Raw genomic sequence first — 25250 nt, forward strand, 5'->3', positions numbered from 1 at the left:
AGAGTTAAGGTGCAAACAAATTACCTGTAGAGAGTTCAGCTACAAACAAATCTCTCTGTAGAGAGATCAGCTAGAAGAAGTTACCTTGTAGAGAGTTCAGCTACAAAGAAACCATCATGTAAAGAGTTCAGCTGCAAACAAATCACCTGTAGAGAGTTCAGCTACAAACAAATCTCCCTGTAGAAAGGTCAGATAGAAGAAGTCACCTTGTAGAGAGTTCAGCTACAAAGAACCATCATGTAGAGAGTTCAGCTGCAAACAAATCACCTGTATAGAGTTCAGCTACAAACAAATCTCCCAGTAGAGAGATCAGCTAGAAGACGTTTCTTTGTAGAGAGTTCAGCTACAACAAATCACCCTGTAGAAAGATCAGCTAGAAGAAGTTACCTTGTGGAGAGTTCAGCTACAAAGAAACCATCATGTAGAGAGTTCAGCTGCAAACAAATCACCTGTAGAGAGTTCAGTTACAAACAAATCTCCCTGTAGAGAGATCAGCTAAAAGAAGTTACATTGTGGAGAGATCAGCTACAAAGAAACCATCATGTAGAGAGTTCAGTTGCAAACAAATCACCAAATAAACCATCATGTAGAGAGTTAAGGTGCAAACAAATTACCTGTAGAGAGTTCAGCTACAAACAAATCTCTCTGTAGAGAGATCAGCTAGAAGAAGTTACCTTGTAGAGAGTTCAGCTACAAAGAACCATCATGTAAAGAGTTCAGCTGCAAACAAATCACCTGTATAGAGTTCAGCTACAAACAAGTCTCCCTGTAGAGAGATCAGCTAGAAGAAGTTTCCTTGTAGAGAGTTCAGTTACAACAAATCACCCTGTAGAAAAATCAGCTAGAAGAAGTTACCTTGAGGAGATTTCAGCTACAAAGAAACCATCATGTAGAGAGTTCAGCTGCAAACAAATCACCTGTAGAGAGTTCAGCTACAAACAAATCTCTCTGTAGAGAGATCGGCTAGAAGAAATTATCTTGTAGAGAGTTCAGTTACAAAGAAACCACCATGTAGAGAGTTCAGCTGCAAACAAATTGAATTGTAGAGAGTTTAGCTACCAAAAAATCACCATGTACAGAGTTCAGCTAGAAACAAGTTATCCTGTAAAGAGATAAACTAGAAGAGGTTACCTTGTAGAGTGTTCAGTTATGAACAAACCATCATGTAGAAAGTTCAGCTGCAAACGAATCACCCTGCAGAGAGTTCAGCTACGAGAAGATCACCCTATAGAGAGTTCAGCTAGAAGAAGTCACCTTGTATAGAATTCAGCTGCAAAGAAACCACCATGTAGATAGTTCAGCTGTAAACAAATCATCCTGTAGAGAGTTCAGCTACGAACAGATCACCCGGTAGAGTTCAGCTAGAAACAAGTCACCATACAGAGAGATCAGCTAGAAACAAGTCATCCTGTAGAGAGACCAGCTAGAACAAGTCACTTTGTATGTAGAAAGTTCAGCTACAAAAAAAAATCATGATGTAGAGAGGTCAGCTACAAACAAATCTCCCTGTATAGAGATCAGCTAGAAGAAGTTACCTTGTAGAGAGTTCAGCTACAAAGAAACCATCATGTAGAGAGTTCAGCTGCAAACAAATCACCTGTAGAGAGTACAGCTACAAACAAATCACCCTCTAGAAAAATCAGCTAAAAGAAGTCACCCTGTAGAGAGTTCAGTTACAAATAAACCACCATGTAGAGAGTTCAGCTACAAACTAGTGACCTTGTAGAGACATCAGTTACCTTGTAGAGAGTTCAGCTACAAAGAAACCATCATGTAGAGAGTTCAACTGCAAACAAATCACCTGTATAGAGTTCAGCTACAAACAAATCTCCCTGTAGAAAGGTCAGCTAGAAGAAGTCACCTTGTAGAGAGTTCAGCTACAAAGAACCATCATGTAGAGTTCAGCTGCAAAAAAATCACCTGTATAGAGTTCAGCTACAAACAAATCTCCCTGTAGAGAGATCAGCTAGAAGAAGTTACCTTGTAGAGAGTTTAGCTACAAAGAAACCATCATGTAAAGAGTTCAGCTGCAAACAAATCACCTGTATAGATTTCAGCTACAAACAAATCTCTCAGTAGAGAGATCAGCTAGAAGAAGTTACCTTGTAGAGAGTTCAGCTACAAAGAAACCATCATGTAAAGAGTTCAGCTGCAAACAAATCATCTGTATATAGTTCAGCTACAAACAAATCTCCCTGTAGAGAGAAGAAGTTTCCTTGTAGAGAGTTCAGCTACAAACAAATCACCCTGTAGAAAGATCAGCTAGAAGAAGTTACCTTGTGGAGAGTTCAGCTACAAAGAAACCATCATGTAGAGAGTTAAGGTGCAAACAAATTACCTGTAGAGAGTTCAGCTACAAACAAATCTCCCTGTAGAGAGATCAGCTAGAAGAAGTTACCTTGTAGAGAGTTCAGCTACAAAGAAACCATCATGTAAAGAGTTCAGCTGCAAACAAATCACCTGTAGAGAGTTCAGCTACAAACAAATCTCCCTGTAGAAAGGTCAGCTAGAAGAAGTCACCTTGTAGAGAGTTCAGCTACAAAGAACCATCATGTATAGAGTTCAGCTACAAACAAATCTCCCTGTAGAGAGATCAGCTAGAAGAAGTTTCTTTGTAGAGAGTTCAGCTACAACAAATCACCCTGTAGAAAGATCAGCTAGAAGAAGTTACCTTGTGGAGAGTTCAGCTACAAAGAAACCATCATGTAGAGAGTTCAGCTGCAAACAAATCACCTGTAGAGAGTTCAGCTACAAACAAATCTCCCTTTAGAGAGATCAGCTAGAAGAAATTACCTTGTAGAGAGTTCAGTTACAAAGAAACCACCATGTAGAGAGTTCAGCTAGAAGAAGTTACTTGTATATTGTTCAGCTACAAACAATTCACCCTGTAGAGAGAGCAGCAAGAAGAAGTCACCTTGTAGAGTGTTCAGTTACAAAGAAACCACCATGGAGAGTTCTGTAATAAATATATGTACTATATATATAATTTGTACATTTACTGATAAAATCAGAAATATTTAAAGTACATCTGCTTCATCTTTTCTTCTTCCTGTGGAAAAGAAAAAAAGACAGGTTAAAAAAGTATGGCCGGCTTTGTGGTATACAAATACAAAAAGAAATGAAATCTAATCCAAAACAGCCAAGCTGTAAAAAAACAGTGTCGCCCTCAAAAAGGCTATGGTGAAAAATGATGTGAAATCCAAGGTGGCGGCCAAGAAATGGCTGTGATGGTAGGTTAATGGTAAAATTTTTAATAATGACAATTCAGGTAAATTTTGTGAAGTGGCACAAAATTCACCTGAATTGTTGTTATTAAAATTTTTACCATTAACCTACCATCACAGCCATTTCTTGGCCGCCACCTTGGATTTCACATCTTTTTTCACCATAGCCTTTTTGAGGGCCGCACACTTTTTTTACAACTGGCTGTTTTGGATTAGATATATATATCAAGACACACGATAGTGTGTCGTGCGGCCCAAGAAGCCGGCGCGCCACACCGTGAGTATATTAACAGGAAGAAAGAAAACGCAATTTTCACACCTATGTAGCTCTGTGATCCCTTATCCGATTGGAACCAAATTTACTAGAGACGTGCCGCCCAGTTAGGGGAGTCTACATACCAAATTTGAAGAAAATCGGTTCAGCCATTTCCAAGATACGAGCGAACAAAATTTCTTCGTTTTTTTCTTCTTCTTCATTTCGCACACTTGGCAAAATTCGCCATAAAACACGAATGCGTACTCGGATTGGGCTGAAAGTTGGCACATTTAAAGGGCTCATTAAAGCGGATCTCCGTACCAACTTTGGTAGGAATCCAATGAACATTCACGGAGTTATTACCGATTATTTGCGTAAAATAAGGTCGAAGGTCTGTCACGCCTACAGGGTAAACCCCTTGGAGGAATCAGTTGAAAATTGACATGTAGATGGAGCAACCATCGTAGGAGTGCCTTTTTGTGGTTTGAAAGGAATCGAGATAAAGCCCATGGAGATATGACACAAAACCCAACCTGTGTCAAAATTACGCGATCGATTTTTATGAATAAAAAAACTATTAGTTTTCGTGTCTACCAGGCAAACCACTTAGAGCAATGAACTGAAAATCAGTATGTAGCTGGAATAATCATCATAGAAAGTTTTTGCAGTAGTACAGAAGAATCGGATTACAAATCACTGAGTTATGATTCGAAAGGCAACTACGTGCAGCAAATGCGAGATCGAGATACTCTAATAGAACAGTCACCCTAATAAAGCATTCAGCTGCATGCATAATTTACACAGTTATATTACATTGCAAGTTATTCTGTAGGGAATTCAGCTACAAACAAGTCACCCTGTAGTCAGATCAGCTAGAAGAAGGTACCTAATAGAGAGTTCAGCTACAAACAAGCCATCATGTAGAGAGTTCAGCTCAAATAAATCACCCTGTAGAGAATTCAGCTACAAACAAATTGCCCTGTAGAGAGATCAGCTAGAAGAAGTTACCTTGTAGAGAGTTCAGTTACAAAGAAACAATCATGCAAAGAGTTAGCTGCAAACAAATCACCCAGTAGAAAGTTCCGCTATGAACAGATCACACTATAGAGAGTTCAGTTAGAAACAAGTCATCCTGTAGAGAGATCAGCTAGAAGAAGTCACACTGTAGAGAGTTCAGTTACAAAGAAACAATCATGCAAAGAGTTCAGCTACAAACAAATCACCCTGTAGAGAGTTCAGCTAGAAACAAGTCACCCTGTAGAGAGATCAGCTAGAAACAAGTCACCCTGTAGAGAGTTCAGCTAGAAGAAGTTATATTGTAGAGAGTTCAGCTACAAAGAGACTACCATGTACAGAGTTCAGCTGCAAACAAATTGCCCTGTAGAGAATTCAGCTACAAACAAATCACCCTGTAGAAAGATCAGCTAGAAGAAGTTACCTTGTAGAGAGTTTAGCTACAAACAAATCACCCTGTAGAGGATTCAGCTACAAACAAGTCACCCTGTAGAGAGTTCAGCTAGAAGAAGTTACATTGTAGAGAGTTCAGCTACAAAGAAACTACCATGTACAGAGTTCAGCTGCAAACAAATTGCCCTGTAGAGAATTCAGCTACAAACAAATCACCCTGTAGAAAGATCATCTAGAAGAAGTTACCTTGTAGAGAGTTTAGCTACAAACAAATCACCCGTAGAGAGTTCAGCTAGAAACAAGTTACCCTGTAGAGAGTTCAGCTAGAAGAAGGTACATTGTAGAGAGTTCAGTTACAAAGAAACTACCATGTACAGAGTTCAGCTGCAAACAAATTTCCCTGTAGAGAATTCAGCTACAAACAAATCACCATGTAGAAAGATCATCTAGAAGAAGTTACCTTGTAGAGAGTTCAGCTACAAACACATCACCCTGTAGAGAGTTCAGCTAGAAACAAGTTACCCTGTAGAGAGTTCAGCTAGAAGAAGTTACATCGTAGAGAGTTCAGCTACAAAGAAACTACCATGTAGACAGTTCAGCTGCAAACTAATTGCCCTGTAGAAAGATCAGCTAGAAGAAGTTACCTTGTAGAGAGTTCAGCTACAAACAAATCACCCTGTAGAAAGATCAGCTAGAAGAACTTACCTTGTAGAGAATTCAGCTACAAACAAATCACCCTGTAGAAAGATCAGCTAGAAGAAGTTACCTTGTAGAGAGTTTAGCTACAAACAAATCACCCTGTAGAGGATTCAGCTACAAACAAGTCACACTGTAGAGAGTTCAGCTAGAAGAAGTTACATTGTAGAGAGTTCAGCTACAAAGAAACTACCATGTAGAGAGTTCAGCTGCAAACAAATTGCCCTGTAGAGAATTCAGCTACAAACAAATCACCCTGTAGAAAGTTCATCTAGAAGAAGTTACCTTGTAGAGAGTTCAGCTACAAACAAATCACCCGTAGAGAGTTCAGCTAGAAACAAGTTACCCTGTAGAGAGTTCAGCTAGAAGAAGTTACATTGTAGAGAGTTCAGTTACAAAGAAACTACCATGTAGAGAGTTCAGCTGCAAACTAATTGCCCTGTAGAAAGATCAGCTAGAAGAAGTTACATTGTAGAGAGTTTAGCTACAAAGAAACTACCATGTAGAGAGTTCAGCTGCAAACTAATTGCCCTGTAGAAAGATCAGCTAGAAGAAGTTACCTTGTAGAGAGTTCAGCTACAAACAAATCACCCTGTAGAGGGTTCAACTACAAACAAGTCACCCTGTAGAGAGTTCAGCTAGAAGAAGGTACATTGTAGAGAGTTCAGCTACAAAGAAACTACCATGTAGAGAGTTCAGCTGCAAACAAATTGCCCTGTAGAGAATTCAGCTACAAACAAATCATCCTGTAGAAAGATCAGCTAGAAGAAGTTACCTTGTAGAGAATTCAGCTACAAACAAATCACCCTGTAGAGAGTTCAGCTAGAAACAAGTTACACTGTAGAGAGATCAGCTAGAAACAAGTCACCTTGTAGAGAGTTCAGCTAGAAGAAGTCACATTGTAGAGAGTTCAGCTACAAAGAAACTACCATGTAGAGAGTTCAGCTGCAAACAAATTGCCCTGTAGAGACAAACAAATCACCCTGTAGAGAGTTTAGCTAGAAACAAGTTACACTGTAGAGAGATCAGCTAGAAACAAGTCACCCTGTAGAGAGTTCAGTTAGAAGAAGTTACATTGTAGAGAGTTCAGCTACAAAAAAAACTACCATGTACAGAGTTCAGCTGCAAACAAATTGCCCTGTAGAGAATTCAGTTACAAACAAATCACTCTGTAGAAAGATCAGCTAGAAGAAGTTACCTTGTAGAGAGTTCAGCTACAAACAAATCACCCTGTAGAGGGTTCAGCTACAAACAAGTCACCCTGTAGAGAGTTCAGCTAGAAGAAGTTACATTGTAGAGAGTTCAGCTACAAAGAAACTACCATGTACAGAGTTCAGCTGCAAACAAATTGCCCTGTAGAGAATTCAGCTACAAACAAATCACCGTGTAGAAAGATCATCTAGAAGAAGTTACCTTGTAGAGAGTTCAGCTACAAACAAATCACCCTGTAGAGAGTTCAGCAGTTACCCTGTAGAGAGTTCAGCTAGAAGAAGTTACATTGTAGAGAGTTCAGCTACAAAGAAACTACCATGTACAGAGTTCAGCTGCAAACAAATTGCCCTGTAGAGAATTCAGCTAAAAACAAATCACCCTGTAGAAAGATCATCTAGAAGAAGTTACCTTGTAGAGAGTTCAGCTACAAACAAATCACCCTGTAGAGAGTTCAGCTAGAAACAAGTTACCCTGTAGAGAGTCAGCTAGAAGAAGGTACATTGTAGAGGGTTCAGCTACAAACAAATCAACCTGTAGAGAGTTCAGCTAGAAACAAGTTACACTGTAGAGAGATCAGCTAGAAACAAGTCACCCTGTAGAGAGTTCAGCTAGAAGAAGTCACATTGTAGAGAGTTCAGCTACAAAGAAACTACCATGTAGAGAGTTCAGCTGCAAACAAATTGCCCTGTAGAGAATTCAGCTACAAACAATTAACCCTGTAGAAAGATCAGCTAGAAGAAGTTACCTTGTAGAGAGTTCAGCTACAAACAAATCACCCGGTAGAGAGTTCAGCTAGAAACAAGTTACCCTGTAGAGAGTTCAGCTAGAAGAAGTTACATTGTAGAGAGTTCAGCTACAAAGAAACTACCATGTAGAGAGTTCAGCGGCAAACAAATTGCCCTGTAGAGACAAACAAATCACCCTGTAGAAAGATCAGCTAGAAGAAGTTACCTTGTAGAGAGTTCAGCTACAAACAAATCATCCTGTAGATAGTTCAGCTAGAAACAAGTTACCCTGTAGAGAGTTCAGCTAGAAGAAGTTACATTGTATAGAGTTCAGCTACAAAGAAACTACCATGTAGAGAGTTCAGCTGCAAACAAATTGCCCTGTAGAGAATTCAGCTACAAACAAATCACCCTGTAGAAAGATCATCTAGAAGAAGTTACCTTGTAGAGAGTTCAGCTACAAACAAATCACCCTGTAGAGAGTTCAGCTAGAAACAAGTTACCCTGTAGAGAGTCAGCTAGAAGAAGGTACATTGTAGAGGGTTCAGCTACAAACAAATCAACCTGTAGAGAGTTCAGCTAGAAACAAGTTACACTGTAGAGAGATCAGCTAGAAACAAGTCACCCTGTAGAGAGTTCAGCTAGAAGAAGTCACATTGTAGAGAGTTCAGCTACAAAGAAACTACCATGTAGAGAGTTCAGCTGCAAACAAATTGCCCTGTAGAGAATTCAGCTACAAACAATTAACCCTGTAGAAAGATCAGCTAGAAGAAGTTACCTTGTAGAGAGTTCAGCTACAAACAAATCACCCGGTAGAGAGTTCAGCTAGAAACAAGTTACCCTGTAGAGAGTTCAGCTAGAAGAAGTTACATTGTAGAGAGTTCAGCTACAAAGAAACTACCATGTACAGAGTTCAGCTGCAAACAAATTGCCCTGTAGAGACAAACAAATCACCCTGTAGAAAGATCAGCTAGAAGAAGTTACCTTGTAGAGAGTTCAGCTACAAACAAATCACCCTGTAGATAGTTCAGCTAGAAACAAGTTACCCTGTAGAGAGTTCAGCTAGAAGAAGTTACATTGTAGAGAGTTCAGCTACAAAGAAACTACCATGTAGAGAGTTCAGCTGCAAACAAATTGCCCTGTAGAGACAAACAAATCACCCTGTAGAAAGATCAGCTAGAAGAAGTTACCTTGTAGAGAGTTCAGCTACAAACAAATCACCCTGTAGAGAGTTCAGCTACAAGCAAGTCATCCGGTAGAGAGATCAGCTAGAAGGATCACTTTGCAGAGAGGTCAGCTACAAAGAAATCATCCTGCTTCATCTTTTCTTCTTCCTGTAGTAAAGAAAAAATGACAGGTTAAAAAGCCCTAAAGCCAGCCATAGGCCGGCTTTGGGGTATACAAATACAAAAAGAAGTGAAATCCAAGGTGGCGGCCAAGAAATGGCTGTGATGGTAGGTTAATGGTAAAAATTTTAATAACAACAATTCAGGTGAATTTGGTGCCGCTTGGTCTTGTCACAAAATTCACCTGAATTGTCGTTATTAAAATTTTTACCATTAACCTACCATCACAGCCATTTCTTGGCCGCCACCTTGGATTTCACATCTTTTTTCACCATAGCCTTTCTCAGGGCCGCACTCTTTTTTTACAGCTTGGCTGTTTTGGATTAGATTATATATACAGTATATATATATAATAATACAGTATAATTTTTTATGCATATGTAATAGGATGGATGGCTGTGGTATTCGGGATTAATAGTACGAGCATTGTAAACAGGAAGGAGTAAAATAGTGCGAGGCAAAGCCGAGCACTATTTCCTTCCTGTTTACAATGCGAGAACTATTAATCCCAAATACCATGGCCATCTATCCTATTGCAAATTAATCCGACAACCATAGCAACTGTTGTCAAGTCGGACATTTACTTCTAATATAATCAAACCACACTATTTTAGCCAATCAAATTAGTATTATAAATTTTTGTCAAGGTACCTTGACAAACAAGTGTAATACTAATTCTATTGGCTAATTGCTTGACGTATTTCAATATAATACGTCAAGCTGCTATTGAGAGTATTATACAGTAACATATTCAGTTGTTGGATTAATATATTATATATACAGTATATATATATATATTATATATACAGTATATATAATATAATTATACTATAACACAAATTATCCTTATAAATGAGTTACAGTATGTGCACACATACTTAAAAAGTATATACTCTGTATTGCAGTTAATTATACTGTAATAAGCTAAAAGCACATGTTAGTCAGATTAGTACATAAGTAAGTCATCTTGATATTCACAATAATTCTCTAAGGTGGACAATACATCTTGATTTACAGATGTTGACCTCTGATTATGTCTATGTGAGAATTTCCAGTTTGTAAGAAAATTTATTTTAATATGCTTCTCCAGTTTTTTGAACAAGATAATATGACATAACCAATATATCCAAATATGGTAAACTACTATCATTGCAAACTCTGCAAATGCCACATAAACAATTAAACTGAAAATGATTTTAAATTCTTGGCTGGGTTTAACATACACAATTGAGTGGTGTAAAAAGAATACAGTAATTATTCCCAAATAAAGCATGTACAGTAAATACATGAATGATTTTAACGAGCTTTTGAATGGCTGAAACCAACCCATCAATGCTGTATATAATAGAATTATTATGATATAAACTGAGCCACTATATGCAGTGCCCACATGACTTGTCATGTAGAGAATAACACGTAACAAAAACTCCATCCCCAACAAAAAGCGACACTCATCTCTGAAAGAAGCTTGATATGCATCTAAAAAATTTAATGGTTTGAAATATTGAGTAACAAATTTAAAATGATAGAATCTTTTTGTAAATAACAGCATAGCATTGATGGGAATGATTACGAAAAGGAATACCATTGCACAAAAAATAAATAATAGCAAATGTTTAGCTCTGAAAAGTACAATACTTGTATCAATTGCCCAATATGTTATAGATTTTCCACTCTTCAAATAGTAAAATGTTGTGTATGAAAATAGTCCTTTGAAAGTGACAATCATGATTTTGTTGTATGACAGTAAAATCAATGTTGCTATCACTGGAATAACTTTCCTCCGTGTTAGCCTCTCAATCCTTGCAGAATATCGACTAGCAACCACCAATCCACCAACAAGAGTAAGGATATAAACAGGAAAAGCAAACTGCAACCAAATAGTATCATAATCTGTCATACCATCATAAAAACAAACCTCAATTCCCAAATCCAAATTGCTGAGTGCTACAATCACATATTGTGTTAAAAGTTCTTTACAACTATTTACACTAACAACATTAACAAACAAAACAAAACCATAAATGTCTCCATTTGTTACTGTAAGATCTAACATGAATAGCAAAAGAACTAGCACTAATCCAGCTATTGCAAAGAGTACAATCATAAATATACCATAATTGGAACATCTTTTACACTTGGCTGATCCAAAAATTTTGCTAAAACCTCTTTTACATTTCCCACAACCCATCCCACTTCTTGTAGGTAAGCACTGATCATCTGGACTGTCTAATGTAATGAATCCAGGTGATTTCAAGCAGTAGACAAATTTGCAATGTGTAGTGTAAATAATGTCATGATTGTTGTCAATTGATGAAACCCAATAGTTTGGTGGTAATTTGAATATTTGATTGGAAATGTTACAAATAATTCCTCTCAGCACATCTTGAAGTGTAGGGTGGCAATTGCATATACCATTAGGATCTATTGAAAATCCAAGTTGACAGTTTTTCATAGATATATTAAGAACAAAAGTTATGTACTTAGGTGTACGAAGCAGTATTAAGCACTGACCTACTGACGTTGTATTCGACATCAGAGTGTATGATAATGTAGTACATTGCTGATGTATTATATCACATTTGGGATTTGATAATTCACATCTTGGTGCAATATCTGAAAACAGGTTACTTTCAGTGTCTGTGTACATGAGCATCTTAGAAATAGACTTTAAATGATGCAAATTCACCTTAACATTTTGTCCTGGGAATATTGGTTCAGGAGAAAAATGCAAATTTTCATTTGATAAGTTGCAATGGCAAATATCATGTTCCCTACCAAATCTGATCACTTGTGTTGTGTTATTTCGTTGGCATTGATGTAAGGAATATTTGTACAAAGTTTCAGTGGGTAAATATTTGTGTAAATCCTTCATTCTCATAGTGCAATTGTTAAGAAATGATTGAACATATACAAGTCTGTAGTACCCTGTGTTCTTGCAAAATGTTATGTGAGCACTTAAATTTTCAAATTGGAAAGGACAATCATTCGATGCTTGATCCCATTTTTCTATAACAAACTGATTAAATGTTTGCTGGACTTTGTTTGGTTTGTTCTCTGTAAACAAGATCATTGTCTTCTCTTCAATTACTATATACTTGTTAAAGCTAAGCACAACATTAGCATTGTTGTTTGTAAATAATGTGTATCCTTGAAATACAGGGATTACATTTGCTAATGAAAGTACTTTCCTTTCTACAGTGTTGCCACTGAATGTATTGCTTGCCATTAAAAGTGGTATTGAAGAATTGTCACTATTCTTCATTATCAACACATAAGAAACATTGTTATTATAGAAAATGCTGTTACTAAAACTAACAACAGTTGTGGTATCAAGAGGTGATGTTGAAATGAAAACAAGTGGTGCGTGCATTAATCTAACATTTTCTATGGTAACATGAGTCATATTGATGATACACTGTTGTTGATGAAGGTATAAACTAATTGCAGATGAAATATAGTCATTCAGTGGTGCAATACCTTCATCACTAATGTTCTGAATGTGACAATGACTAATGATTAGATCCATAGGTATTTGTGTAGCAAGCTTGGTGTTTAGCCAAATTATTCCACCTGTCAAAATTTGTTTCTTGGAGCAGCAAACATTAATGGTGGTTTGATAAATAGTCACATTTTGCAAGAGTGAGTGACCAACAATGTCCAGTCCAACAATAGCATGACTATAACTGTCTTGAAACACAGCATTTGTGATTTTAACTGAATGAGAAGTGTGCAAATACACAACTGTGTTTGTAGTGGAAGAAAGCGGCGGATGATTCAATTCCCCTAAACTTTTGTTTAAACTTTCACCACAATTGATGAAGTGTACATTTGTGAGGTAGATATAGCTGGAATTAGTGATGGTCAAAGAAAATCTTTTCTTTTCCTCACAATTGAATGTGGTATGACTGCCAATTAAAGTAAAATTCTTAATAGTTTTGATGATCAGGTTCTCTTTCAACTTGTACACTCCAGGGTGAATATGTAATTCAGTAAATGATTTAGCCAATTTGTCTGTGTCTTTAGGCTATTGGTAGCAGCATGTGGTAGAATTGCTAGTAAACTGCAAGTTGCAGCTTTCAAGCATTAACAGGCATACCTGAGTTGCTGGTGCCAAAGAAATCACATTGATGGCTGCCAGTAAAATTATGATATGATAATTACAATGATTGATGATTTCCGTTGCAGCCATCCTGTTGCTTCCCATTCTATATAAATAGAGAATTGATGTGTTATCTTATATTTGTACTATACACCTGCGTATTACAAGAACTGTATACAGTCACACATTTTGAAGAAACTTAATCAAGTACAAGACACTATCATTTTAAGCACAAACTATAATATTTAAACCATTAGCTCTCACTTGGAAGAACTTTGGTGAATAACCGTTAGCCTAATGTAAATTAAAATTATGCTGTTACAGTACTTTCTACTATGATACTTTTATACATGCAAGTATGCCAAGTAATGACACCGATGTCTTATACGTATGTACCTTGAAATTCTTCACACACAAAAATGTCATGCACTACAAAATTAATTGTACATGATAGCAATAATATTATACACATTCACATCAATGCATCCTTACACAATTCGTTTGTCAGCTCTGTTTTACAATTTGTCATAGCACTTATGCGTATATTACAGTATTAATACCATGCAACCTGAAAACTACAACAATGTACTGTAAACAGTTAACACTACATATTGAAGCCTATTATATTTCATTTTTGTTGAGCCTGTTATACATAAAGGTGTTTGTATGCATTAAGCATATTATTACTAGTGGAAGCTGTCAGCAATCCTTTCCATTATTAATTGAGAAAATGATTTACATTGTAGCAAGACTATATAGGCCTTACTAATATGTGTGACTGGGCCTGTGAAAATAGGGCATGTGGGCACATAAAATGTGCCTACTTTTCAAACTTTCAATACATGCATCATAATTTTTTTAATTTTGTAATGCTATGCCCATGCAATTGTCTTTATAATGCAAGTTACAGCAGATATTCTATCCCAGTGCTGAGATACACTTTGTCATGTTCATGTGATGGGATGTACTTTGTGTTCACATGCCCTATTTTCACAGGTCCTGTCATGTATACTCTTCACTGTAGATACACGAATTACTGTCAATAACTTAGTGATATTATTTGAACATACTAATGTCTATACAGCATCAGTAAGAAGTTTTTATTGATTTATTTATTTAGCTATTATTTCAATTCTTAAACAGTTGTTATTAATTTTTTTGTTCTTACTTAAAAACGTTGAATAATGTTTGGAAATTTACATATTCTTACTGAGGCACAACAATCTATTACTGACACTGTGACAGCAGCACAGAATAACTAGGGCAAAAATAAAACATATTATAAGGACTATATGTGACTGGATTTTGGAAAAACGATCCAAATCGCACATTACAAGTTTCGAGATAAACGGTTTTAAAGAATTGAAGCCAGCATAACTCTCCAAGGATAGCAAGCACGCGTATGAAATTTACACAAAAGATGCATCAATCTGTTACCTTTCAAGCCACTTCCAGTACTTGTAGCTGCTTGTACAGTTTCCCGCCAAATAAGAGAAAATCTGAGCAGTTGGACGAGCGAAGTAGTATCACGAGTGCTCACAAAGGGGTGGAGGGTGGGGGGTGGCGGGGAGGACAAAAGATAGGCCTCAAAATGGAGGCAGACCACGATTGGAGTCCAGACAAGAGATTACAGGGCTGTGCTGGCTCCTTAGTGGCTGATATGTAGCAAAATCTACAGAGAACACGTCTGGCCAACATTATAAGGCTGTCCACCAGTAAACCACTGATTCTTGCCAAGCCAGGTCCTTCACAAGGCCTGAAACCGCCATTTGGACACTCCACACCACCCAGAAAAGACGTCTATTAAAACCAGCCTCGTGTAGTTTGAGTAGTGCTGAGGGTCAAAACTTGTAGTACGATAGTGTAGCTATCCACTGGTGGTGTTAGTTTGATTTTGCCTGATGTGCGATTTGGTTCGGTTCTGTAAAATCTGGTCACATATAATATATATATATATATATGGTATACTGGTTAACTAGTTGCTTGGCATACTGATTATCATGTTCTAGCTAGAAATTATGCATTGCAGGCTAGTAGAAACTGCACGTGTAAAAGTGAGGGCGATGAGAATGTGGCCAAAGTAACATTAATAGCTTTTTAAACACAGTTTAAAGTCTGAAGAAACGTAATAAAACCTTGTATTTATAAAGATCCATGTGTCAGCTACAAACTGAACCACTTACAGTGGAACCTCTCTTATCCACGAGGTCTGGTTCATACTATCATCCGTATACATCTCATGATAAAGAAATGTCTGTAACTAAGAATTGCATGCTGTCATGCTAAAGTAACTGACCTAATCACAAGTAATGTTGCAATTGCCATCAGTTAGTGCTATGCAGTTTAGTGCACAGAGGGGGAAGTCACCACAGAGCATTCACGGTCACCCCCCTGGGCTGTAAAAATCATTATCACCTAGCAACCAAGTGGTAGTTGTTATTATTATTATTACTAGAATCAACCAGACACCAAGCAGGTAAACAGCAACTTTTAGGCTCTCTCCTTGTGCTTTCATCTAAACCATACTCCACTATGGCCAATAAACTACAAACCACAGGACTAATTTTGGCTGTCCGGATAGTGGAGGTACCTGGATAATAGAGGTCCGAGGTTCCACAGTATTGTGTAATCAGTATTGTACTGTTAGTTAATTTTTGTGCTAAAAAAATTGCTGTGCTTTACAAAGCTACATATTATTCAATACTTGCTTTAGCTTCTCAAATGTAGTAATTGATAGAAAATTTGATTTATAGCATTGTGTAATTATTTACTGTAGTAATGCATCTAAAATACTGCAGATACACCCTGTACTGTATACTGTTACAGTAGTTTCAGTATAAAGGTTCTGAATTTTCAGTGAATTTTCTGTTTCTTTAATATTGCTGAATTTTTTTTATCAATTGACATTAGGCTTCATGCAACAGTCCCAGGTGTGTGTACTCACATCTGCAGACAAAAATGGGCATCAATCACCTGATATTATCACCTACCAGAGTTGGGGGAAATTTGTAACTTATTTACGTAACTAGTTACTTTACAACTATAGTTACTGGCTTTGTAACTAGTAACTTGTAACTAGTTACAACTGCCCAAAAAGTAACTGCGTTACAATAGTAACTAGTCACAATAGTTACATTGTAACTATAGGTAATTATGCTTTAAAAGCAAGAGCACTTCAGTTTTTGTACTAGTCACAATAAGTAGGGTGTACTGTTCTTCATGGTTCAGCTTGAGCAACAGATGGAACAGTTGAAACTGAGCTGAAATGGCTAAAGAATCATTATTTTCAGAAAGTCTACATATAAATATTACAAGTACACAAAAAAATTGGAATTTTCAACCAGAGTAGGGACCATAGCTAGCACATCGATAAAAGTACTGAAACAAGTTGGAGTAGTCCATGATATTAAATCACTGCAATGCAATAAGAAGTGTTATATCCCTACTGTGCTCAAGATACCATAACAGAAATGCACAGTAGGGATATAACACTCAGTAGGGATATAACACTTCTTATTGTATTAACAGTGATTTAATATCATGGACTACCCCAACTTGTTTCAATACTTTTTATCGATGTGCTATGGTCCTACTCTAGTTGAAAATTCCAAATTTTTACGTGTACTTGTTTGTTAACCTTTTTTTGTAAATAATTTTATTATGGCTGGTGAACCCATGTATACTGCATCTGAAAAGGCACCGTGGGCCCAAGCTATATCAATTATTGTGTGAAAAGTGAAGTATCCATTACGCTTCATTGTCAGCTACGTATGTTCAACCCGTTACAAAGCATTTCGAATCAAAAACTTGTTGAAAGCGTTTCGGGTTGATCTGAAAGCTTGTTTGGCTTAGTTTTACCTCACCAATACTGCATCATCGTCGTAAGAGAAAATTGAGGCTGATTTTTGAGTGATATTATTTTGTGGGCCACGCCTACTCCTTTGTGGTCCCTACTATTCAGTTACTATCATACTGTATGATAAACCCTACTCTACCTTTTACACATTCGTTAGCTATAACTTTGTTAACAATGATGTTACAAAATAAGCTATGCTTTCTTTGTACCTGTCATAGGTTAGCTATACAGTACACATTGATCATTGTAGTGGGAATATGGTGGAACACAATAAGTAATTGTTGCACATAAGGACGGTGCTGCTGGAGTGACTGACAACTAACAGGGAATTGTGACAAAACATAATATGCAGGTTTCTATGAGATTATGCATTTAATTAGAAGTTTTGTATGTGCATTTTTACACTTAATAGTGTTAACAGCTTTAGATAGTTATTTGACTATTCCAATCATGTATATATGTATATGGTTTTGCTGACTGTGTAGACAATAGTAAGCGCACATGCAAGGATACATAAAGAAGTGTTAATAGCTAGCTACTAGTAGTAGCGAAGAATGTGTTAGTCACAAAGAAATACGTTTAGAAACGCAAGCAGTTAAATCTATCTGCTAAACAACAAACACTAATACTAAACAAGATGTCTCGCGTGTATCTTGTCGACGACGTACGACAGGTCCTGTATAAACCAAAAGTTAAATCACAAACGTATTCTAAAAGTTTGGTGCGATGACACCTGTATTCACAATGATTATGGAAGCCCTATTGATATGGAAGCCCTATTGATATGGAAGCCCTACTGATGAGCAACGGCCACGATAAAGAAGGATCAAAGGAAAATCAGTAAGCAATAGCGCATACATTGTTTGTAGGATATTTAAAATACTAAAAGTTTGATCTCCATGAAATTCGAAGCATTTCCGCCAAAGAAGTAAGGCTGTAGCTGTAGCCAATTTTCCGCTACGCTTGACTGAACACATCAGGCAGTGGGGCAGGAAGTGAGGCAGGCAGTGGGGCAGGAAGTGGGGCAGGAAGTGAGGCAGGCAGTGAAGCAGTAGAAAGTTCGCGAAGATATATATTTTTTAAATTTCGTAGCACCTAATCGAAAATGCTTCTGGTCATTCTGAAGGCATGTTTGGGCTTGGTTATACCTGACCAATACTGTCAAGTGGCCGTGAAGGGTTTGCAAAAATGATTTTGGGTTGATTTATTTTTGTAGACCACGCCTACATCTTCGTCGTGAGCTTCGTCGTCCCTACCATACAGTACTATCGTACTGTATGATATCATACTGTATGATACATAGTTCTCGTCTTCCATTGCTCTGGGCAAAATGAACATGTTACAAAAGTTAACAAACAAGAATAACTTGTTTATGAAAGTAACTAGGTAATTAGTTACCTTGGGCTCTCGAGAATTTGCAGAGGGGTTTGTGGCCAAGAAGGTTTGTTCTTGGTCTAGTGAAGTGCTTGCTTTGGCTGAAATTGCTACAAATCGTCCTCATGCGGCTTTCACTCATGGGATGATAGGCCGGTGGGTATACATCATGAGGACCATCCCCAATGTCGGGCCCCTGTTTCAGCCTCTAGAGGATGCCATCCGTTTGAAGCTGATCCCTGCCCTCACTGGCCATGGTGCTTGTTCTGCCTTAGAGCGTGATGTGCTCTCTCTACCCTGCCGCCTAGGTGGCTTGGGTATTGTCAATCCTGTAGACATTGCTGATTCTCAGTTTACTGCATCTATCAAAATCACACACTCTCTGAGATCTTTGATTGTTGCTCAGAATCTACTAGCCCCTCTACCCGACGTTAGTTCTATCAAGGCTCAGATTCATCAGGATCGTCGCTCTACTTTGAGGGGGAGGGCTTCTACGATCAAATCTAATCTTTCGTCACAATCCCAAAGAGTTTTAGACCTGAACAGTGAACCGGGTGCTTCTGCCTGGCTGACAGCATTGCCTTTAGCAGAGCAGGGATTCCATCTGATGAAGCAAGAATTTTGGGATGCCTTGCATCTTAGATACGGCTGGAAGCTCCTGAACATACCCAGTTACTGTGTTTGTGGGGTCCCATTTTCTGCGGATCATGCTATGATTTGCAGACAAGGAGGCCTCACATTTGTTCGCCACAATGCTTTGCGAAACATCACTGCAGAGTGGCTTTCCAAGACATGTCATGATGTGGCCCTTGAGCCACCTTTACAGCCACTTACTGGGGAGATCATTGCACCTAAGACTGCCAACCGTCAGGATGAGGCTAGGGCAGACATACATGCTAGGGGATTCTGGGGGCAGCGGCAAAGTGCCTATTTTGACGTAAGGGTGTTTCATCCTAATGCACCGAGCTACTGCAATACCAGTGTCCCCTCTTTGTATCGACGTCACGAGGCACAGAAGAAACGTGAGTATGGTGACCGTGTCAGAGAGGTTGAGCAGGCCTCCTTCACTCCCCTTGTGTTTGCAACCACTGGAGGTATGGGAAGGGAGGCAATAGTTTTCTACCATCGTTTGGCTGACCATCTATCTCGCCGCGGCTCTACTAGTTACAGTCAGACTCTGGCTTTTATCTGATGCACATTGTCTTTTTCTCTACTTTGGTCAGCTACAATGTGCATACGTGGAAGTAGGTCCATCTCGCATCGCTCCTCTGATGCCTCTCCTGAGATGGGCCGCATTGATGAGCACAGGGACTTTTAAACTTTTAGCAATCTGGTCCTTTTTATTCAGTTGTCCAGCACGTGCTTTCTTTGTGTTGGGGGTGGTAGGCAAGGGCAGTCCATCCAGCCCGGGGGGGAAAAAAAAGGAAAAAAAAAAAAAGTTACCTTTTAAAAAGTAACACTCAGTTACATGGAATAAAAGTAACTAGTATCTAGTTACTGTTCTAAAATAACTACCCCAACTCTGTCACCTACGTATTATTATTTATAGATTGCATCTCGAAATTTTACAATATCGTCCTGCAAGACCTGTTAGACTTATTGATCACTGTTTCTTACAAACTATACCTCTTGGACATACGTTAGGGATGAGCCTATTATGCTCATTCTTTTACCTATTATGTGATGCTCACTTTATTTCATTGTGCTGATGTATGCTATACAGTAACTTATGAAAAGTTGTTAAAATGTAAGCTGTAATGGCAGTTACAGTTGCTACTAGGTTGCAGAATTTGTATAATTGGATTATGCACTCAATCAAAAAAGTTGGCAGAAGGTGCTTGATTGAATGAATGACTACTGTAATGGAGTATGTATATTGAGTAATTTATACATTGCAATGCATGTGTCTTGTATGCAGACTAATTTTGCTGGAAATTGAAATTATTCTGCCTATTATGCTTGATGCTTTCTGGTACTTATTATGCTCTACATTATGCTGGTATATTAGGCTGGTCTCTAACTTACATACATACGTGTTCTACTTCTATCGGTTTTGCAATGTTTGTTCATGCTATTAGGCCCCTATTTGGTGATTATTAGTTTCTCATCCAGCCTTTCTAATTATTATAGGAAAACAGCAGTTCTCCTGGCGATATATAGCGCATTGTAGCGTTCATCAACACAAAATTATAACAGTTTGGCATCACGTGCTCTTCTGAACATACACAGAGTAAATAGTGGTTTACCATGCGGTAGTTTAAGAAGGATGCGGGCGGTGGATGAGAAACTAATAATCACCAAATAGAGGCCTTATAGTCATCTACAGAAAAATGTATATGCATTATATTGTGAAATGTAGATGCATTCAATAATGGCTATACAGTTGTTGCTGACTGTCAAAAATTACACGTATGCATAAACATCTTCACAATTATTCATGTAAGTCAATGGCACAATACGTATATACAGAATCTGTATGTACATATGTACAAGATATTATAACATTATTTTCATTTAACGATTATACAGTATAGTTTTGTGTCATCACAGTTTAATGAGTAAAGTAGAGTGAGACACATCTTCTTGCTTTAAGTGGACTTCACTCTACACAGAAAATTAATGCTACTTACAGGTATGAATAACTATTGAAAGTAATGTACATATTGTACAGGTATCTGAGTGTTCATGGAACTGTTACAATACCTTTCAAGAACAGTATGTATTATCACGTTTGCTGATTTTATGTAATCACAATTTAACCTGGCATTTAATATCATTGTATTCCATATCACACGTACATAATGTTGCAACTTTCATTTTATTGCAGGAAGGGCAAGATGGAGGACAACAATAATACCTTTAATATTAATATACTTTTTCTGGTTGTGATTGTTTCATTTTCTCTGCAAGCTGTAAGTGAAAAGTACAGGCTATGCTGTTTACAACATGAAAGTTGCAGTCACATTAACTACCAGACATGCTGCAATAAATGGCCAGAGGATGTAAATAACTTGGCCAGTTCCTTTACAGAGTTACACATTTCTGTTGGAATATATGATTTAAAAGAAAATCTAATCATCACAGGTATCCAGAATTTCTTCATCATCGGTAATGATACTACATTTAAGTGTCAAAATAGATCCATAGTTATTGACAATTCCAGCTTTATACACATTTTAAATGTTAAATTTATCAACTGTGGATACTCATACAGACAAATTAACCAACCAAGCTCATTGTCAAGGATAAGTTCTGCTGTGTTTGTACACAAAGTTTCGTCAGTCTCCTTTACAAATGTTGTGCTTCAAGATAGTTGTGGTCATGGTGTTATTGCATTGGATGTAGTGGGAGATTCTCTATTTCAAAATGTGACTATTTTTCAAACCAATAGGAATGTAAGTTGTCAGAACAAACCTGTTGTTAATGGAGGAATAATTTGGATATACAATAAAAGACCAGTATCTAACCCTGCAGCCCTTACTATTATCGATTGCGCTGTCTATAACATTAGTAATGATGGTAGTATACCACTCAGCAGTAATTTTACACCATCTGCAATTGGCGTCATCCTTCATCAACAGAAGTGCAATATCAGCATAACAAATGTCACTATACAAAGTATCAGGTCAATAACAATGCCACTAGTTTCTATTTCAACTGCTTCCTTTGACAGTACTATTATCGAGATATCCAATAGCAAGTTTAACAATAACATTGTTTCCTCTGTTTTCACAATGGTGAATGATGGGAGTGCTTCAGTATCAGTTTCTATGGAGAACAACATGTTTTGCAATAACATTGTGTATGGGCATTTAATGTCACTAACAAATGTGATTCTACGACTACAAGAGTGCACATTGTTTGAAAACAATATGGCTAACACTGTGTTAAAGTTAAACAAATATGTGCTATTACAAGAAACAGCCATGTTACACTTCTCAAACAACCAGCCCAATGCCAAGTTACCAGTATTCAAACGGTTTATTATTGAAAGGACACCCCATGCATCAAGTGAGTGTCCATTTCAATTTCATACTCTTCCATCAGCCCTCTCACCATATATTGAATTTTGTAATAACAAAGGATTTTACAGAGAAGTGTACAGTCATTCATTTGCTTTCAATTGTACTTGGGTATCCTTAAATGTGTCCACTAAATATTTTCTGCCTGAAATCGTGTACAAATATACACTACGGCTATGTGGTAATGAAACAAGAACAATTAAATTTGGCTGGGAAAATCATGTACTCCATTGCAATGGGTCACCTGATCGCTTACTGTATACCTCACCAACACCATATTTTCCAGGACAAACAATTACTGTAAAATTACAATATTCAAAGTCTCTTCTCTTATTGTACACAGACTTTATGGGTAATCCATTTCATCATATTGCACCAACATGTAAAATTTCACATTACAGCCCCACAAAACCTAAATTATATTCAGTATCCAATTGGTGTACTGATCTATCCTACACAGTAGAGTCAAATGCAAGCACAAAAAATAGTTGTTTAATTCTATTAAGAGAAAGCCAAGATCTTACATATGTTCTCAATGTACCACTAAAGAGCTCATGTCCACCAGCATTTTCATTAGACTCCAGTACAGGTGTATGTAAATGCAGTAATATCCTTCAAAGAAAGACGAAAGGAATTACATGTAACATTTCTAATGAAACTATAAAACCTCCGAGACACAGTTGGATTTCAGTTGTTAATGGTGATGAAGTAGTCTATACCACACACTGTGAGTTTGATTACTGTACATACTACCCTTATTACATTTCATTACACAAGCCAGATGATCAGTGTATACCAACTAGAAGTGGGATAAGTTGTGGACATTGTAAAAAAGGATTGAGTGCAATCTTTGGATCTGCGAAATGCAAAAAATGTTCTAATTATGGTCTGTTTTTGATTGTCTTCTTTGCTGTAGCTGGTATTATGCTGGTCGTTTCAATATTTCTTCTAGAGCTTACTGTAGTCAAAGGAGATATTTATGGTTTTGTCTTTTTTGTAAATGCACTCAGTGTAAACAGTTCAGAAGAATTTGCTATGAGAAGTGTCATAGTGTCACTCTTCAATTTGGATTTAGGGATTGAGGTATGTTTCTACAATGGGATGACAGCTTATGCTGCTACATGGCTTCAGTTTATGTTCCCTGTTTACATTCTTATAATTACAGCTGGATTAGTATTTGCTAGTAGACATTCTCCAATGGTAGAAAAATTAACCAGAAGAAAAGTAATTCCAGTAATGGCTACCTTGTTTCTGTTGTCATACAATAAAATTATGGTTGTCACTTTTAATGGGCTGTTCGCATACACAACAATTTATTTTTTGAATAGTGAAAGGACTAAAGTCTATTGGGCTATTGATACTGACATTTCATTGTTTGGAGCAAAACATTTGATGTTATTTTTATTCTGTGCACTGCTGTTTTTATTTGTGATAATACCTGTCAATACTTTGCTGTTGTTTACAAAAAAGTTTTATCATTTTAGAATAGTTGTGAAATACCTGAAACCATATTTAGATGCATACCAAGCTCCATTCAAAGACAATCATCAGTATTTATTAGGAGTTGAATTTTTGCTCAGAGCTGTTGTATACACTGTAGACCACATTTTCATACAAGATGATGCCACCATTTATATTGTTATTTTGGTATTATACATTGTTTACATATGCTGGTTTAAGCCATTCAAGAGTAGTATAAAGACACTCATATACTTACTCTACATGACTTATTTAATAATTCTCTGTGTGCTGTTCTTACATTTTTCAGTTTTAACTGTCAAACCTAGAAAAACATTCACAACCTCTTTCAGAATAGTTGTTTTAGTGGCATTTGCACAGTTTGTGCTGATATTGGTCTACCATGTTTGGAAATACATTTTGTGCCATTACCAATTCTTTGCCAGATGCTCAAATACACGCTCTCATCAATTCTTTTCTTCAAACCATTTCACAGATAATAACAGTCTTGAATTCAACAAAGAATTTTACCCGACTACTGGTGAATCACCTCCAGATTCAGTAAAATATGATGTATTCAGAGAGGAATTACTTACATATGATCAATAGTAATTTAAAACTACTGGATTGATAAGCTGCTTGCTTTCTTATGGAATTGCTGTTATACGTAATACAGAATGTATGTAGCATGTGGTTCCACTGGTACTGTTGCATTTTAAACATTTTGTTTGTACACAGTGCATGTACTTTTAAATTTTCAGTGTACGCATATTGGGGATAATAATTATCTAAGTCAATCACATAGTGATTTAGTTTACCACACGTTAGTTTCAATAGTAGGACTGGAATTAGTCCCAAATCACAAGTTTTACTTCTGTATTGTAAAGCAGCCAACAAAATATGTACCAGTATTAGAAACACAGAAGCCATTTAGGTGCCATACTGAATAGCTAATCAAAGTGGTTCACAGTGGAAACTTTTAGTAACAACCAGTAGTGTGACATACATAGTGTATTTTAAGCGGTCAATCAGATTCAGAAGCCATTTAAGTGCTGAAAGAATGGTGCTATTGCCAGTTAGAAGCTAATGGCCACACAGAACTTGCACTACAAAGCATGACGGATAATCACTATAATGCTTAGCAGGCAATCATTACTTGATCTACTCTGTGAAGAATTTACTGCACATATACTGTTACTACATAATATTTTTTTCAAATTGTTCTTGCCATTACATTTCTATCATTTAAAATTAGCTAAGTAATTGTAATGCAAAGAACTTGTATGTACTGATGACCATGTGATGACCATGTGCAACACACGGTCACATTTAATTTTATTTGCAATGCTCCTTCATGTAGGAGCTTATTACCCATCCAATGCTTTCCTCAGTCTCCCACTATTCATCCACAGTTAATAACTACGTGCACTGTTGTAATTGTACAGTTGTTGTATTACTATGGTTATTGCATGCTTATTTACTGTCATGTACAGTATTTTTATGTAAACTACTGGCACGGTGAAAGATGTTACATGGTTAGTATTCTAACAAGTATAAGCAAAAATTAGTAAT

The 25250-nt window shown here is 37.1% G+C and overlaps 1 protein-coding gene across 1 annotated transcript; it reads left to right on the plus strand.

Annotated features, from left to right (window-relative positions):
• The first annotated feature begins 20683 nt into the window (after window positions 1-20683).
• On the plus strand, window positions 20684-24465 carry LOC136267411 (uncharacterized). The gene is made up of 2 exons (XM_066062567.1): window positions 20684-20830; window positions 21026-24465. Exon 2 carries the CDS (start codon window positions 21036-21038, stop codon window positions 24285-24287), a length of 3252 nt encoding a protein of 1083 aa, XP_065918639.1. The 5' UTR covers window positions 20684-20830; window positions 21026-21035; the 3' UTR covers window positions 24288-24465.
• The last annotated feature ends 785 nt before the right edge of the window (window positions 24466-25250 follow it).

The sequence above is a fragment of the Dysidea avara genome, chromosome 1, assembly GCF_963678975.1.
Source record: "Dysidea avara chromosome 1, odDysAvar1.4, whole genome shotgun sequence".
NCBI lineage: Eukaryota > Metazoa > Porifera > Demospongiae > Dictyoceratida > Dysideidae > Dysidea > Dysidea avara.